This window comes from Narcine bancroftii, chromosome 4 (assembly GCF_036971445.1).
Source record: "Narcine bancroftii isolate sNarBan1 chromosome 4, sNarBan1.hap1, whole genome shotgun sequence".
NCBI lineage: Eukaryota > Metazoa > Chordata > Chondrichthyes > Torpediniformes > Narcinidae > Narcine > Narcine bancroftii.
In genome coordinates, this window is record NC_091472.1 from 117,076,061 (window position 1) to 117,093,223 (window position 17,163).

Sequence of the window (17,163 nt, forward strand, 5' to 3'; positions counted from 1 at the left end):
GAGAGAGGGGGGCATTGCTGATCCACCTGGATGGGCTAGGGGGACAGATCCCCGTCAGCACTCATGAACAAGATGCTGGCCCTCCTGGGAGACCACGAGCCCTGCATCATATTCGAGCAGGAATTCTTGGAGTAGCTACCCGAGGACATCCAACTGCTCCTGGCTGACGTGGATTTCAGCGACCCTGGAAAATTGCAGCATGGGCAAATATTCTGTGGAAGCAGAAATAGAAGTGCTCGGCTACTGTGGGGCTCGCCATGAATTCCCGCAACTAGACCAAGGCAGGCCCTGGAAAGGAGCAGCAGAAACAAAGCACCCAGTAACATTTACTTGATGCAATGCAGTTGTAATTCGCTGCAGGCAATGTAGTCATAAAGAATGATTTTTACTGCTTGAAAAGCTATAGGTCAGATTTTGTGACTTGGCAAGAATGACAGCACATCCCATGTGCTTTCTTAGCAATACAGAGTGTGACAAAATGAGAACAATGTAATAGATAAAGCTCTAAGCCAAAAAGCTTATAAATTATATCTAAACTGCAGTTTATGAACTCTATGTACTTCAGTCTGGTGCATTTGTTTATTATGAGTAGGCTTCAACACTGGAAATTTTTTGGCTGTGATTGACCATGCACTTATAACTCCCTTGCTTGCTACTCTTGTGATTTTTTTTTTTACTGATCCTCATAATTGTAGGTCCACTTTCTTGGTACTGACATCTTTCACATTCAGCTAAAGGTTTCTTAGAAATAATTTGATTTATCAAATACATTTATCAAAATGCTGCAGCTATTTTTATTCTTGCAGCATTTGGCTTGCGTTAATCCATTCTGTTAAATAATATGGGTAGGGGAAATTCTAGTTTTCATTTTTTAATTAAAAAGTTATTCCAGTATTTTTGAACTGATAACTTGATTGTAAATTTAAAAAATTAGATTATTTCATTGGCTATGGTGTGTGGAAAGAATTAGGGTAAAATTATTGTTTTCCCCCACGAACCAATGCAGTTTGGCTGTAAAAGTTTAGAGCAAGTCTGTATAGTTTGGAACTGGAGTTTCACTTCCGATACGTTTCCAGGAAATGATTAATATTGTGATACTGTAGTTTTAATAATAGTAAAAATTAGTTGATTTTAAAAAAAATGGAAGCATCTAGCACAGATTTGTAGTCTAGTGGGTTTTTTCATTTATGAAAGGTCTCATCTTGTGTTCTTGTGCTTTCGAACAGTCAGTATTTATTTTTTGTGCAATGGACTGATTCACCAAACTAAAGAGCATTAAATTTGGTTTGTATTTAAACACAGCACATTAAAGTAATATTTGTAGAAGAGAAAGTTGGTCACTGTTTCTATCCCATAATTGTTCCTGTGGTAAAGATAAACATTGGGCCAGTCAGTGACAGTCTTGTATTTGAATATGTTATTACTGTAAAACAGTATATTGACAGTATACTGGAGGAGGGAAGAAGAGTTCCATGGTATGGAGTTTGTCTTTGGGGAGTTTTTTTAATCACAGAAACTTCAGAATTATTCCAAAAAAAAAGAGCACACTTGCCTTCATTGTGTCCTGATGTGTTCATGGGCACTTTTACATCGCCTTCCTGTGTTGTGGAGTTTGTCAGAGGGGGAACATTGTATTCATTAAGCCTGTTTCTTAGAGTGGCTGTGGTCAATTGCTCTATAAAAATGTGTAGGGGTACGAGTGCATAAAAAATTCCATCCTGACAGTTTTACATTGCCATTGAGGCAGAAATCTTCCTGTTCAGTGGCTGAGTAAAAAAAGTGCCTAAGGTGATAGGAAACAATTATACACATTACATGTTATTTAATTAAAGAAATTGCATTGTCAAAACAGTGAAGACAAAAAATCTACTTTACATAGTATAGCTTTGCACAGCTATACTTTATCGTTTGGTGAAATAGGATTGTTAAAATATGAGAAATTATAACTGGGCAGACAGACCCTTCAGCCCACTAGTTTGTGTTAAACTATATAAACCTTCTCCACAGCAATAACTATTCCCTACATTGCAGTCATAGCTCTCCATTTTTCTTACTAAATATTTGCATATTATTTGGAATTTTCATATTAAATTGTACTATAATCACAGAAGCACAGTTTAAAAGACTCGTTATCCAAATCTTGAGGTGTGAAGGGTCAGGGAAACTAAATAGCACTAAGAAAATGATAGCTAAGTGGGATCATTATGGTATTGTTTTTTTTTTAATTTTTAAATTTTTCACACTATGAACCATATTGACCGAACTACACATAAACATTTCCCTCTTGAATATACACAGTGTCATTTTCTCCCCTTTCCCTCCCTTCCCTCCCTCCTTCCCAGCCCCCTCCCCACCCACTAAACGTTCAACATGTACGATACATTAAATCCATTAAACAATGTCCTCACCCAATGAAAATAAACAAGAAAATTGTATCATCTACTTTTACACACTGTGTCAGTTCATTTCGTCTTCTCATTCTGTCATTTTAGGTGGTGGAGGTCCACGGTAGGACTTCTCTGTTGTGTTCCATGTACGGTTCCCAAATTTGTTCGAATAATGTGATTTCTTAAATTATATGTTATTTTTTCCAATGGAATACATTTATTTATTTCTATGTACCATTGCTCTATTCTCAGGCTATCTTCTGATTTCCAAGTTGACATTATACATTTTTTGCTACAGCTAAGGCTGTCATAATAAATCTTTTTTGTGCTCCATCCAAATCGAGTCCAAGTTCTTTACTTCTTTCATTAGTTAGAAGAGAGATCTCTGGATTTTTTGGTATGTTGCTTTTTGTGATTTTATTAATACCTGATTTAGATCTTCCCAAAACTTTTCCACTTTCTCACATGCCCAAATTGCATGTACTGTTGTTCCCGTTTCCTTCTTACAGCGAAAACATCTATCTGATACTGTTGGGTCCCATTTATTTAACTTTTGGGGCGTGGTGTATAGCCTGTGTAACCAATTATATTGTATCATGCGTAACCTCGTGTTTATTGTATTTCTCATAGTTCCGGAGCATAGCTTTTCCCATGTTTTATTCTTTATCTTTGTTGAGATCTTGTTCCCACTTTTGTTTGGGTTTACAGCTTATTTCATCGTTTGTTCTTTTTCTCTTGCAGTTTGATGTACATGTTTGTTAAATCTTTTAATTATTATTGTGTCTGTAATCACATATTCAAAACTGCTTCCCTCTGGTAACCTCAGCCTGCTTCCCAATTTGTCATTCAAGTAGGTTTTCAGTTGGTGGTATGCAAACATTGTACCGTGAGTTGTATCATATTTGTACTTCATTCGTTCAAAAGATAATTTGTTTCCTGAAAAACAATTTTCTATTCTTTTGATCCCTTTTCTCTTCCCATTCTCTAAAGGAAAGGTTATCTATTGTGAAAGGGATTAGTTGATTTTGCATCAATATTAATTTTGGTAGTTGATGATTTGTTTTTTTCATTTCATGATCTTGTGTTTTTGATGGAACTCATTTTTCAATAGTTTTTTTTATTTCTCTTCAGTCCATAACGCACTTACATTGAATACCATCTCTTGACTTCCTTGGGCTAAACCCTGTCATAGAACACAGGACCATATTTCCCAATAACTACAGACTAGTTGCAATTGAGAATTTTGCTCCACAGGCTTCAGCACTATTGTTTCTCAACCAAACACAGCATGTTTCTGCTCTCTAACTAAGATCCCTCCCATTCATTTCACCCTGTTAATTGAAAAGTGGCACATCATGGAGAGAAATCCCTTAGCCCACTAATTTGCCATTGACCATCATTCACTCATTTACACCAATCCTACACTAATCTTATTTTATCCTCCCTATGATCCCCTTAATGTCACCCACATTCTAAATTTGCAGTGATGAATTAACCTGCCAACTTGCACATCTTAAGGATGTGGAAGGAAATTGGATCACCTGTAGGAAGAACACTTTTCATCTTTGTTTCTGTTCTTTCTTTCTCCATATTCTAGATACTTGTAATGCTTTCACAATGTTAACGTATTCCAGATACTTAGCTCCAACCAGCTTGTTTCTACTCTATGCCGAATCCCCTCTATTCTATTTATCACACCACAAGGATGATGAGGTCTCTTACCTTCTTCCTTGAAAAGTTGTCCAATGAGCTCCATTCCTCCACGTGCTCTTTCTCCTTGCTGAATGATCAACAACTTTTCCTTTAACACTTCAACTTCCGATTGTTCATGATATGATTTGTTCTGGATTTGATTGAAGTGGGATTTCTGTTGTAGTTTCCTGTGAAGAAGCAAATCATTTGGGTTGATATACATATTTGTAACGATTAAATTGTTGTAGATGGAATTACTAACCTGCTGCCCGTTTTTAAATTGTGCATGCCTAAAATAGAAAATTCTGTGTCATAACTTGAGACACACCATGAATGTAATCCTATATTGTGCATGGTTATAATTTCATTGTAATATTTCTTCTCTCTTAATAAACAACCTGCTGAAATGTGTGCAGGAAATCCATTTCAAACACCTATTGTATGTCCCTGTTGCAATGTCTCTGTCATTAACAGAAAAACATGAATAGATCATCTCGCCCATTTGTTCCTGCACCACTCAATAAGATCATGGCTGATCTGGCCATGGATTCAGGACCACTTGCCTGTCTTTTTCTTATAACACATAATTTCCCCATACAATGAAAAAATCTAATGGACTTAAACATATTTAATGAGACCACCACTACTGGTTCCTTGGGCAGAGAATTCCACAAATTCTTTACTCTGGGGGAAAAAGTTCCTCTTCATATCCATCCTAAATCTACTCTTAAAAAAACAGTTCCTCTTTATTTCTCCCCGAATCTACTCTCCTGAACCTTGAGGCTATGTCCCATAATGCTGCTAGTAGCTTTTTAAGATATTATAGTATGTGGTTCATTAAAAATGGATGGTAAAGTTTATATTTAATGCATGTATTCTTTAAAACAAATAATTGTAATCTTGCTCTTATTTAGCAACTGATTTTGTAAGAACTTCACTATTTTACCTTTTCAGGAAGAAAAGCATGGTGATCTCCCCAATCATTTACATCATTTAGATGTGTTTCAATTTGCAGTCGAAACCGTGAGTTAAATATTTGTGTTGCCCTTCAACATTTATTGTAAAGTATTAGCTTTGCTGCTGTTGGTTAATCAATGGGAAAACTCTTGATTTTAATTATGTTGATTAAACTAGGATTTCCTGCTTAATCCAGAAATTGGAGAATTTCTTGAAATTTAAAAGAAAATAAATTGAGATGTATGTATATATGATGCTTGGAGGAAAGTTGTTTACAAACTAAGACTAGATGCGTCAAAATGAATTAGTCACAATTTTGATGGATTTGTGATCTCCATAGAAATCTCGACCTCCACAATGCTGGGAAATGAATTGAAAGGTATGCTTGCAGGATAACTCTTCAGATAAACTAGTTTATTTCCCATAATGATATTCACATAGTTGGTACCTCTTGTTTATTGCCCATCTGAAGAGACAATATTCAGTAAATTCAAGATGAGTTTTAAAAAAAAAATCCTTTGATTTGGCAGGGAACTTGTGCAATCAGTATTAGTTGAATGGCTACATGGGGTTTTTCCAAATAATTGAGTTGCTCTTTTATGAAGTTGCCTGACATTTGAGAAAGAGTTTATCTGGTTAGTGACAGAGTAGACTTCTTTTCAAATATCCTTTATGAAAGTTACTTTTTCGCAAATCTCGACATTTACAAGGGAAAGAAGCTTACATTCTGTATTAAAACAAATAAACCAAAAATTTGTAAACATTTTTTCCCGAATTCTATCATAGAATCATAAAGGAAGAAAAAAGGCACTAGCTGTCTAACCTTGTGGGTGAAATGTCTAATTCCTAGAACAATTCTAGGTAATTATATGTTCATATTCACATCCAACCTAAAGTTAAGTGACTAGAATTGGGATCACCACTTCATTTGAGGCCTATACCTTATGTAGATTCAAGATAATCTCTCTGGCTTTTTATTATATTACTTTTTATTCACTGCTTTACTAAATGCTCCCAATATATCCTGCTACTGTATATGATTGGACATGTATACCCAAGTCCTTTTACACACTCTTTATATCTTGAGCCATGTGTGTTTCATCCCTCTGTACTCAAAGTTGCGTGGCTTCACATTTTTGTTAAATTTGATTTTCCCCTTGTCCACCTATTTTGCCTTCACATTTGTTTGCTTTCACTATCCATTATTCCTTCTAATTTTTACCATAATTGCAAGGTTTATTCTATCTGCAGGTTTGGAAACCATGTTACTCAGAACCAGAAATAAGTGACTTTTATACAGCTGCTTTGTTCCAGGATATTTGTGGCTTTTTAAACACTATGCCTGTTGTGTATATAAAAAAAAATCTCTGACATAAAATGGAGTGGGAAGTGGGTGTCATTCTAGACCTGGCTTTTTTCAAGCAGGCAGCAGAGGTAGTAACAAGGGCAATCAGGCATTCTGTGACCAACTTGGGTAAGGATGTGTCTGTGTACCTTTTAGTGTATTTACGGGCAAGTATTTAAAACTTGGACAAAACATGCAAGTAGGACAAAAAGAAAAATCTTTTTAATAATGATACTGCTGCCCTGCTCTCTCCCAGCAGCCAGCAATTTTACAGAAAAGGTAAAAGGCAGAGTCGATCTGGCTGACAGAGAGTAGTTCACTTGGAAATACTTGACCTGCAGGCACTTGGTGTTTAGCTCATCTTGGATGTATGCTCCTATAAATGCAGAAGTTTGAAATGAGTTATAGGCTGGAGCTGGAGAGGAAGTGAACTGTTGGTGAAATAGTGATGCATCCTCTTTTAGACTCACCATTTCGTTAGGTGGGTGAACCACTGATGTGTTGCTGGGAGGAGAATGAGAGATTATTTAATTCATGAGTACATAATTCATGGTTTTGACAGGACAGAAATGTGGTGGTTGTTGGCCTTACAAAATAGGGCTTGAACAATCATGAATAAGATAAAAAGTATGTATCAAAGGGTCCTGAATCTGGAACTCTGCAGAAGGAGGATGTGAATGCTCAGTTGCTGAATGTATTCAAGACAATTACTGACAGGCCTTCAGATATTAAGGGAGAGAAGATTAGTGTTGGGGAGTGGCATTGTGATAAAAGACCAGCCCTGACACTGATCACATTGCCCCACTCTCAGCTGTCGACAGGTGTCTCTAGTCACCTTGTGCTGTGAGCAAGCTGGTCTGTGGGTTTGTCCTCAATTTGAACAGTCTGAAGCCCTCAACATTATCTTTCATTATCTGTCACCATCCCCCAATGATTACATGTATGGAAATATTTTTAAAGGAAGGTGGTAGGTGAGAAGAAAGAAAAAAATTTAAATCGATCGTTATAGATTAATATTTGCCGTAGATCTTCCCATGCTCTTTTATAAATTGTGCATGTTTTATTGTGCACGTATATTTTGCTTGTAGTACCTGACATATGACAGAATATTAAAAAAAAATATATTTATTAAAAATATAAAATTGACATGGTTTACATGGTATTTCACAAACTATTACAGGAATACAAAGCATGCAAGAGCCAAAATGTGCGTATTTTCTTTGTTAGTCAGCATTCTGGGGTCATGGGCGTGGCCAACTTGATTACTGTGCGAATTTGTGAACATTCAGTGGGTTCATATATTGGAGTTTGGTTGGGCGCATGTGCCAACCGAAGATTTGCACATGCGCACAGGAATCAAAATGGCTATGCTCAGTCCTGGGACCCCGGAACGCCGATAAACAAGATAAGCATGGACCAGAATGTGGAAAGATTTGCCAAGGTTAATCATCAAATTCAGGAAGGTTTAATTTGTTATGGTCAAATGTAAGATGATAAAAGATTTTATTAAAAAGTTTGCTTTAAGACTTAAGTACTCCACGCATTCAGGAACAATTCTGCCATGTCCATTCTGAGATACGACGGATTCTTCAGTCCAAGTTACGGTTGTAAGTCGAGGACTACCTTTATTAAATTGTGCACGCATTTTCCCACGTTCTTTTATAAACTGCGTGTATTTTCCTGCACTCATTTATAAATTGTGTGTATCTTTTATTCCTGCTATGATTTTCCCACACTCTTCTATTAATTGTGTGTTAATAAAAGTAACATTTAATTGCAAACCCAAGTGTCCAGATTCGTCTCTCTCAAACTTGATACTTTCTCAACACAGAAATGTCCAATGTAGGACCAACAGCTGGCTGCCAGGATAGTCTCCCAATAATCCACCACCAGCCCTCAATGATAGATAGCAGTGAGCCATGCAGCAATGACGATCACTGTTGGCATTACTCACATTTATCACCTTAATTTCAACTTTGCATATAGACCAGGGGAATTTTGGGGGGGGGGGGGGTGAAGAGTGGGTCTAATGTTTCGTCAAATATGGTACTAGATGGCGATGCTGTTGTGTTACATGTCCTGACTCTCTTGCTCCCGAAATGCTGGCTTGCAATATAAAAAAACACATTGACCCAGCATTATGCCGGCTTTGTTCAGTTCAGTGTGAACGACCACAGCCAGCATAATGCCAGATCTTCCTTATGGCAATAGCATGGGATTTCTGTGTTTTAAAAACAATCTCTTTATATTTAAAAAAAAAAGTGTTTGCATCTGCCTTGTACAGCTTGCGTTTGAAGAAAATTTCATATCCCTGATGCTATTGTTACTTCTGTTTTCACTAGCCTCAATTTTGATAATAAGCCTTTTGCGTAGAACTTTAAATGCTTTTATGAAAATAGATATAAACAATGCCTTTATTCCTTTCATCAGTCTTTATTCCTCTTTGATCTTTTCAATCAGTTTGATGGAAGCACTACATCCCTGCAGTGTGTCATTAATTGAATCATTTCTCAGTGTCTTTTTTTTTGTTTCTAACTTGCCAACAAGAGTTAAACTAATTTAACAGGTCCTTGCTTCCTCCATACCTTGACTTCAACCTTGAGCAATCTAGGATGTATATCAACATCAGTTAACTTGTTTGTGTTAGCATAAGCAACGTTGATAGGACGATCTCCTTATTGATGTTCATCTCATCCATTTTTTTTGTACATCGTCTTTGCTTTACCCATAGTGCTTTGTTCTGAGCTCTAAACCTTTTAAGTAGTTGTTAACCTACAATTGTCTCCAGTCTGAGTGCCAGTTAGTCCTACACGTAATGTCTCTTGCATTCACATTCCATTAATGATTCTGAGCTCCAAGGCCATGGGTGGTTAAGTATATTCCAGACATTTTTCATGAGATCTGTAGTGACTCTAGCTGTCCCTTAAGTTTGGAAGTGTGAATAAGTTCAGCTAGCATAGAAGTACACATCATTCCCAGAAAAGTGAAATATCTCATTTTCCATTTGAAAATGGATTTAAATTAAATTACCTAGTTACAATGTTAGAAATCATATTTGTGCTTCTTGTCCATATATTAGATTTGCTCTTGTAAATTGACCACTGTACTCATCTCTTTACCCTTGCCTCTTGGTGCCATGCAAAATCACATTATCAGTACCTTCAACTAAGCCATGTATACAAATGGTAAAAAAGTTGAAGCCCCAGCTCTCAAGTACACTATTCATTGCAAGAGCCATTTAAGTTTACTCTTAACATTCCATCTATACATGCCAGTATGTTAGTTCCTACACCGTGAGTTAATTTTTTGCACTGATTTTTGTGGGACCTTATCAAATGCTATTTTGGAAATCTCTGAAGTCCATGACACATACTACTTTCTCATGGAACTCGAGCATATTGGTCAAATGTAATTGAATGACAATTGAATGGCTGCTGGTACCAATCACTGAGATTTGAGCCTCCACTGAGATGGAAGAATTCATGAGAAACTTTTCAATTTGGAAAAAAAAAGTTAAAACCATCACGGGGAATTACCCTGGCCAGTTCCAGAAACAGCAATACCACTTGTGCTAGGTCAACAAACATGCTATTCAAATGAAAGAAACTTTGGGGTGCATTTTTTGCTGTCTATAATTGCCTCGACACTGACTTCTATGAGGCTTTAATTTCCATAAAGATGGTGGGCTAACCATGACAAAATCTTAGCACATCCTGGGTGAAGTAGCCATCTCAAGTCAAGTTTATTGTTATCTGATTACATAAGTATAACCTGATGAAACAGCATTCTCTGGTCCTCTGTAAAATACACAGGCACTCAACCAGACATAACATTCAGAAAAACAATACAGGTGCATGACAAGTATGTCATATATACAAATAAATATTGTTTCATGAACATGAGAGTCTCAGATGGTTAGTGTGAGCACTTGATGCAGTTGGGCAGGATGCTCTTGATAGAGCTCCTATAGGTTGACATAATGATGGCTGGAAGCATTGCTCGCTTTGGTCTTCTCTGGAAGTGCAGTTACTATTGAGCCTTTTTGACAAGTGAGGAGATGTGTGTTCATGATGGGTCACTAGTTAAATGAACTCCAAGGAACTTTATGCCCTCCACTCTCTCCACTACAGTTATTTTTGTGTAGTGGAGTGTGGTCATTCCTGGTCCTCCTGTTCATCACCTTCATTTTGTTCACATTGAGATCAGGTTGTTACACTTGCACCATATCATGAGATTTTTGACCTCTGTAGTACAACTCATCGTTGTTGCTGATGAGGCCAACAACTGTTGTCATCTGCAAACTTGATGATGCTGTTGAAGCTGGATCTGGTGGTGCATTCGTTGGTCAGTAGCGTGAACATGAGCGGGCTGAGCACGCAGCCCTGAAGTGTGCTGGGACTCAACATGATGTTCTGCTACCGACCCGAACAGTCTGAGGTATTTCCATTTGGAAGTTTAGAATCCAGTTGCAGACAAGTATGTTGAGTCTCAGGGAGAACAGCCTCCACTAGCGAATGATTGTATTAAATGCCTAGCTGAAGTCACTGAACAGCAGTGACTTCATTCTCTCAGTCGGTCAGAATAGACTGAAGGGACAAGGCTGTACCATTGTCGGTGGAATACTTTCTTCTATAGGCAAATTGTAATGGGTCTAGCATCTCTGGAAGGTATGCTTTGATGCATTCCATCACCAGACGCTCGAAGCATTTCATAACATTGGGGGTCATTGCCATAGGTCGGTAGTTATTGAGGACTGTTATCGTTGCCCTCTTGGGTACTGGGAGGATGGTGGCTGTCTTTAACCCTGCAGGAGCGATAGAATACTACAGTGAGGTGTTGCCAATTGGTCTGCACAGTCCTTTAGTACCTGACCAGATATGTTGTCTGGTCCCATTGCTGCTAACTGCTCTGCAAATGAGAGATTTGTGTAAAATGCAACTCTGGTCATTAGCCCCAAATAGTGGAACACATTGTCAGTTTATCTTTGAAAAATTTGTTGCAGAAGATTCTTCATTTGTAGGTTGGATTGACAGATTAGACATGTTAGTGCAAAGCTTTTGAAATTGTGTGAAAGAAAGATGCAACTATTGCTAACCAGAATGCTTTATACCTTGTTTCATTCTTTCTGGTAACAGTATTTCTGCAATGAAGCTATAATTTCACTGTGTACATTATCTTGAGTTGTCTGGTTGCAGTTGATCCATCCAATTATTAAACAATTTAAGGCCTTTTGCAAATTTCTGCTTATCACTTAACACTTCACAATGCTTATAAGTTGTTGTATCAGCCAGAAAGTAAATTTAGTCCTGGCCATGCATAAAATTAAAAACTCTGCCAAATGCAGCAAAACCATATGATTGAAGTGTGTCCCTTTTATTCCATTTCTCAATACTTTATACATTCTGAATTAATTCCCTCTGACCTTGAGGAAGATTAGTGCAGAAATTGCAGGGGCCCTGGCTGATGTATTCAAAATCTCCTTAGCCACGGTTGAGGTGCCAGAGGATTGGAGGGTAGCTCATGTTGTCCCATTGTTTAAAAAAGGCTCCAAAAATAAACTAGTAAATTACAGGTTGATGAGCCTGACATTAGTAGTAGTTAAATATTGAAAGGAGTTCTGAAAGATAGACTATATAGGCATTTGGACAGTCAGCATGGCTTTGTGTATGGTAGGACGTGTTTAATGAATCTTCGAGAAAATTACCAAGAAGGTAGATGAAGGAAATGCTGTGGATGTTGTCTACCTGGATTTCAGTAAAACATTTGACAAGGTCCCACATGGGAAGTTAGAATCCATGGAGAAATTGTAAACTGGATTCGTAATTGGCTGTGTGGAAGAAAAGACGGTATATATAAATATATATATATAAATATATATATATATATAAATATATATAAATATATATATATATATATATAAATATATATCAATGATCTGGATGATAATGTGGTAAATTGGATCAGCAAGTTTGCCCACCACACAAAGATAGGAGGTGTTGCGGACAGCAAGGAAGATTTTAAAACCTTGCAGAGGGATCTGGACCAACTAGGGGAGTGGGCCAAAAAAGTGGCAGATGAAGTTTAATGTAGACAAGTGTCAGGTGTTGCATTTTGGCAGGACAATCCAAAGTAGAGCATACACAGTAAATGGTAGAGCACTGAAGAGTGCAGAGGAGCAGAGAGATCTGGGAATACAGGCACATTTTTCCATGAAGTTGGCATTGTAGGTCGACAGGGTTGTAAAGAGAGCTTTTGGCATCTTAGCCTTTATAAATCAAAGTATTAAGTATAGGAGTAGGGATGTTATGTTGAAGTTTTTTAAGACATTGGTGAGGCCAAATTTGGAATATTGTCTGGTCACCTTGCTACTGGAAGGATATCAATATGATTGAAAGAATGGAGAGAAGATTTACTGGGATCTTCAGGAGTCGAGTTACAGGGAAAGATTAAACCGGTAAGAACTTTAATCCTTGGAGTAAGGAAGAATGAGGGGAGATTTGATAGAGATTTATAAGATTATGAAAGGTAAAGACAGAGTGGATGCGAGTAGGCTTTTCCACACATTGTGGAAGATAAATATGAGAGGTCATCACTTTAAGCTGAAAGGGGAAAGGTTTAGAGGGAACATTAGGGGAAAGTTCTTCACTCAGAGTGGTGGGAGTGTGGAATGAGCTGCCATCTTGTGTGTTGAATGTGGGCTCAATATTGAGTTTTAAGAATAAATTGAATAGATACATGGATGGGAGAGGCCTGGAGGGTTATGAAATGGGAGCAGGTCAGTGGGACTAGCGAGATGGTTGGCACAGACTAGAGTGGCCGAATGGCCTGTTTTCTGTACTGTAACTTTTTATGACACTAATAAAATTTATGCACACAATTTATAAAAGTGTATTGGGGGCTGGTGGGGTAGCAGGGTGGTGGGCTCTACACAAGAATGTAGTATGTATAAAAATGTAAACCAGTTGTGCAATATCCCCCCTCCAAAAAAAATTCAGTACTAATTGACGTGCAAAGTCGGTCCTTTAATGAATCTGAGTTTGTTGTTTAGTAATCTCATTGCAACTGTTCCTGAACCTGCTGGCATGAGTCTTGTGACACCTATACTTTTTTCCTGATGACAACAGCAAGAACAGGGCATGTCCTGGGTGATGTGGATCCTTGATGATTGCTACTGCTGCTCTCTGACAGCATTTCATGTAGATTTTCTTTTTTTTTGAAACTTTATTTATTAATTTTAACATATAAAGAAAGTCAGTAATTCACATACAAAAAAAATACAAAACGAAGTAATACAAATACAAAGTAACATAATTAATACAATACCAATCTCAAAATCTCCCCGACAACTAAAAACTAAGACTAAAAGAAAAGAAACTATTTTTAATCCCTAAACCCCCCCTCCCCACCCCCACAATAAAGAGTGAAGAATTAATAGTTAGTATAATAAGAGAAAAAAAATTTAAAAAATATCTTAAAAAGAAAATCAATATATATATTAAAAAATATTAATTAAGTATTAATTATTAGTCCACAAAATTTTTATTATATAAAACTATATATAAAAAAAACAAAAACAAACTAAAAAAACTTAAAATGAAAAAAAAGCCAACTAATAAAAAAAACTAAAAAAAGGGAAAGAAAAAAACATATATATAGAAAAAAAAATATATATATAAATGAAAAGTTTTTTCTTTAAAAGGAAAAAAAAGAAAAAAAAATTAATTCAAACTTATTTAAATTGTATATAATCAATAAATGAAGTCCACTTTAACTCATAAAAAGACATCTTATCTTGTATAGAAAATGATATTTTTTCCATGACCAAACAAAACTTCATCTCTGAATACCACCTATCTAAAGACAATACATTTCTATTCTTCCAAGTAATCGCTATACATTTCTTAGCCACTGCCAACGCTAAATAAATAAAAGAAATCTGGTAATTATCTAATTCTAAATCAATCAACGGTTGCATATTCCCTAATAAAAATATATCAGGGTCTAATACAATATGAAGATTATATAGATTATTAAATACAGATTGAATACCTTTCCAAAATTGTTGTAACCGATCACAACCAAACAGCATGTAAAAAAAAGTACCAGAAACCTGATCACAACGAAAACAAAGATCTGACTTAGTAAAACCAAATTTTTAAAATTTTTCGGGTGTTAAATATAATTGATGTATAAAACTATAATTGATCATCGCCAATCTAGCATTGATCAATTTTTGAACACTGTTACGACAAATTTCAGACCAATCTTCTTCAGTTATTGTTAAGCTTTAATCTTTTTCCCATTTCATTTTATCTTTATCCCAATCTATTTTACTTTCACATTCCAACAAAATACGATACAAGCCTGATATATAACCCTTTTTTTGGAAGTGAGAGCACGTATTTCTCAAAATCAGTTTCAGACAATAAATTCATTTGGCGACCACATACCTGTTTTACAAAAGATCTTGACTGATAATACACAAATATAGAATGACCACTTATATCAAATCTCTTTTGCAATTCTACAAAAGAACAAAAATGACCTTCTAAAAAACAGTCAGATAAATTGTGTATTCCTTTCTCCTCCCATTGTTTCAAAATAGTATTAGATACCGTGAAAGGAACAAGTTGATTATTAAATAATGGTAATCTTCCCGACCACTTATTTTTCAATCCCATTTTATGTAATTTACTTGTCCATAAATTCATTAAATGTTTCAATATTGGTACATCATAACTTCGTAACAAATTTTAATTCCATCGAAATAAAAATTCATTCGAAAATTTTTCAGAAATAACTGCCAATTCTATCTGTGCCCAACTAGGCGTTTCTTGTGTGGCCATTAATACGCTAAGAAATCTAAATTGAGCTGCTTCATAATAAAATTGAAAATTAGGTAGTCGTAACCCTCCAAATTGAAAATCCCACATCAATTTTTTCAACGCCACCCTAGGGAATTTTCCTTTCCACAAAAAATCCCTAATTACCTTATATAAGTCCTTAAAAAATCTTTTTTGTAAACAACAGGGAATTGATTGGAATAAATATTGTATATGAGGAAAAATATTCATTTTTATAGTATTAATTCTTCCTAATAAACCCAAAGGTAAATCTTTCCATTTAACTAAATCTACCTTAATCTTCTTCATTAAAGGAAGATAATTAAGTGAATATAAGTTTTGGTAATCAGTAAATTACATAAAATGGGATTGAAAAAAATGTAGATTTTCTTGATGATCGGGAGGGTTGGCCTGTGATGTACTGGGCTGTATCCACTACCGTTGGCAAATCTTTGCTCAGAGATATTGGTGCCACATTACCAAGCTGTGATGCAGCCAGTCAGTACACTTTCCACAACACATCTGTAGAAGTTTGCCATGGTTTCTAATGTTGTTCTGAATCTCTGCAATTTCCTGAGGAAGTAGAGGCACCGATATGCTTTTTTACCACGATATTGATGTGTTGGGTCCTCTGAGAGGGTTAGAAGGTTACGAGCGGAAAGTGGGAGGGGGGAACCGGTGCGGACTCGAAGGGCCGATATGGCCTGTTTCCGCACTGTAAACTGTTATATGGAGATTGTGACTCTCAAGAATTTAAATTTGCTCACCCTTTCGACCTCTGATTTTCCACAATGATCACTGCATTGTACGCCTTTGGTTTTTCCTTCCTAAAATCTATCATCAGCTAGTTTATAGAACATCAGAAACCTTGGCAAATTTCTACAGATGTATGGTGGAAAGTGTGCTGACTGGCTGCATTCACAGTCTGGTATGAGGACACTAATACCCCCGAACATAATTCCCTGCAAAAGGTAGTGGACTCAACCCAGGACATCAAAGGCAAACCCTTTCCCACCATCAAGAACATCTTCAGAGAACAGCAGCAATCATCAAGGATCCACACCACCCAGCACACACACTGTTCTTGCTGCTACCATCAGGAAAGAGGTATAGGTGCCTCAAGACATACCACCAGGTTCAGGAACAGCTGCTACCCCTCCACCATCAGACTCCTTAACAATAAACTCAATCAGGGACTCGTTTAAGGACTTTTACTTTTGGACCTCATTAATTTTCTCCTCTCTGTATTGCACAGTCATTAGTTTACATTTGTTTATTTGCTTACATGTGTGCAGTTTTTTTGCACTACCAGTAAGTGGTAATTCTGCCTGGCCTGCTGGAAGATGAATCTCAGGGTTGTACAGTATATAATGTCATGAATGTACTCTGACAATAAATCTGAAATCTGAGCTCCTTGGTTTTCCAGTTGGTTTGGAGTGTATTTTCTGAATGCAACCATGGAATTTTTTCTCAAAGCTGAAGCACATTGGTTACTCTGTTCCTTGCTTTTGATGAAAAAATAGTTATTACCCCCTTTCCCACGTTGGGGGGAAACCAAAACTACAGGGCACAGATATGTATGTTTGCACCATGGGCCAGGAGGAACACTTTAATCTGCTTGTAAATGATAATAATAAGCTTCATATGAAAGGAGAAAGGTTTAAGTGGGACCTTCACACAGAGAGTGGTGGGTATATGAAATGAGCTGCCAGAGGATCTGGTAAATGCAGGGACTATTGTAACTTTTAAAAGACATTTGGACAGTTACAATGAATAGAAATGATATGGTGGAATATAGACAGAATGCAGGAAAATGGGTCCAGCTTAGTTGGCACAGACAAGGAAGATTTCTGGATCTATTTTGTGCTACAAAATTCTATCATTATTCTCAATGGATTTAATTTATTAATTTACTTCCAAACTAAATGAAAGATTAAAT

At 36.5% G+C, this 17,163-nt stretch overlaps 1 protein-coding gene across 17 annotated transcripts in view; it reads left to right on the forward strand.

The window, feature by feature from the left end:
• fbrsl1 (fibrosin-like 1) overlaps window positions 1-17,163 on the forward strand; it is an 898,034-nt gene that overhangs the window by 129,098 nt on the left and 751,773 nt on the right. For 13 of the 17 annotated variants that reach the window (XM_069932521.1, XM_069932525.1, XM_069932524.1 and 10 more), the window contains exon 2: window positions 5,034-5,102. The exons of the other annotated variants lie outside the window; for them this stretch is intronic. In XM_069932521.1, the coding sequence (XP_069788622.1) occupies window positions 5,034-5,102 (69 nt within the window). The remainder of the gene's footprint in view (window positions 1-5,033; window positions 5,103-17,163) is intronic. 17 annotated transcript variants of the gene reach the window in all.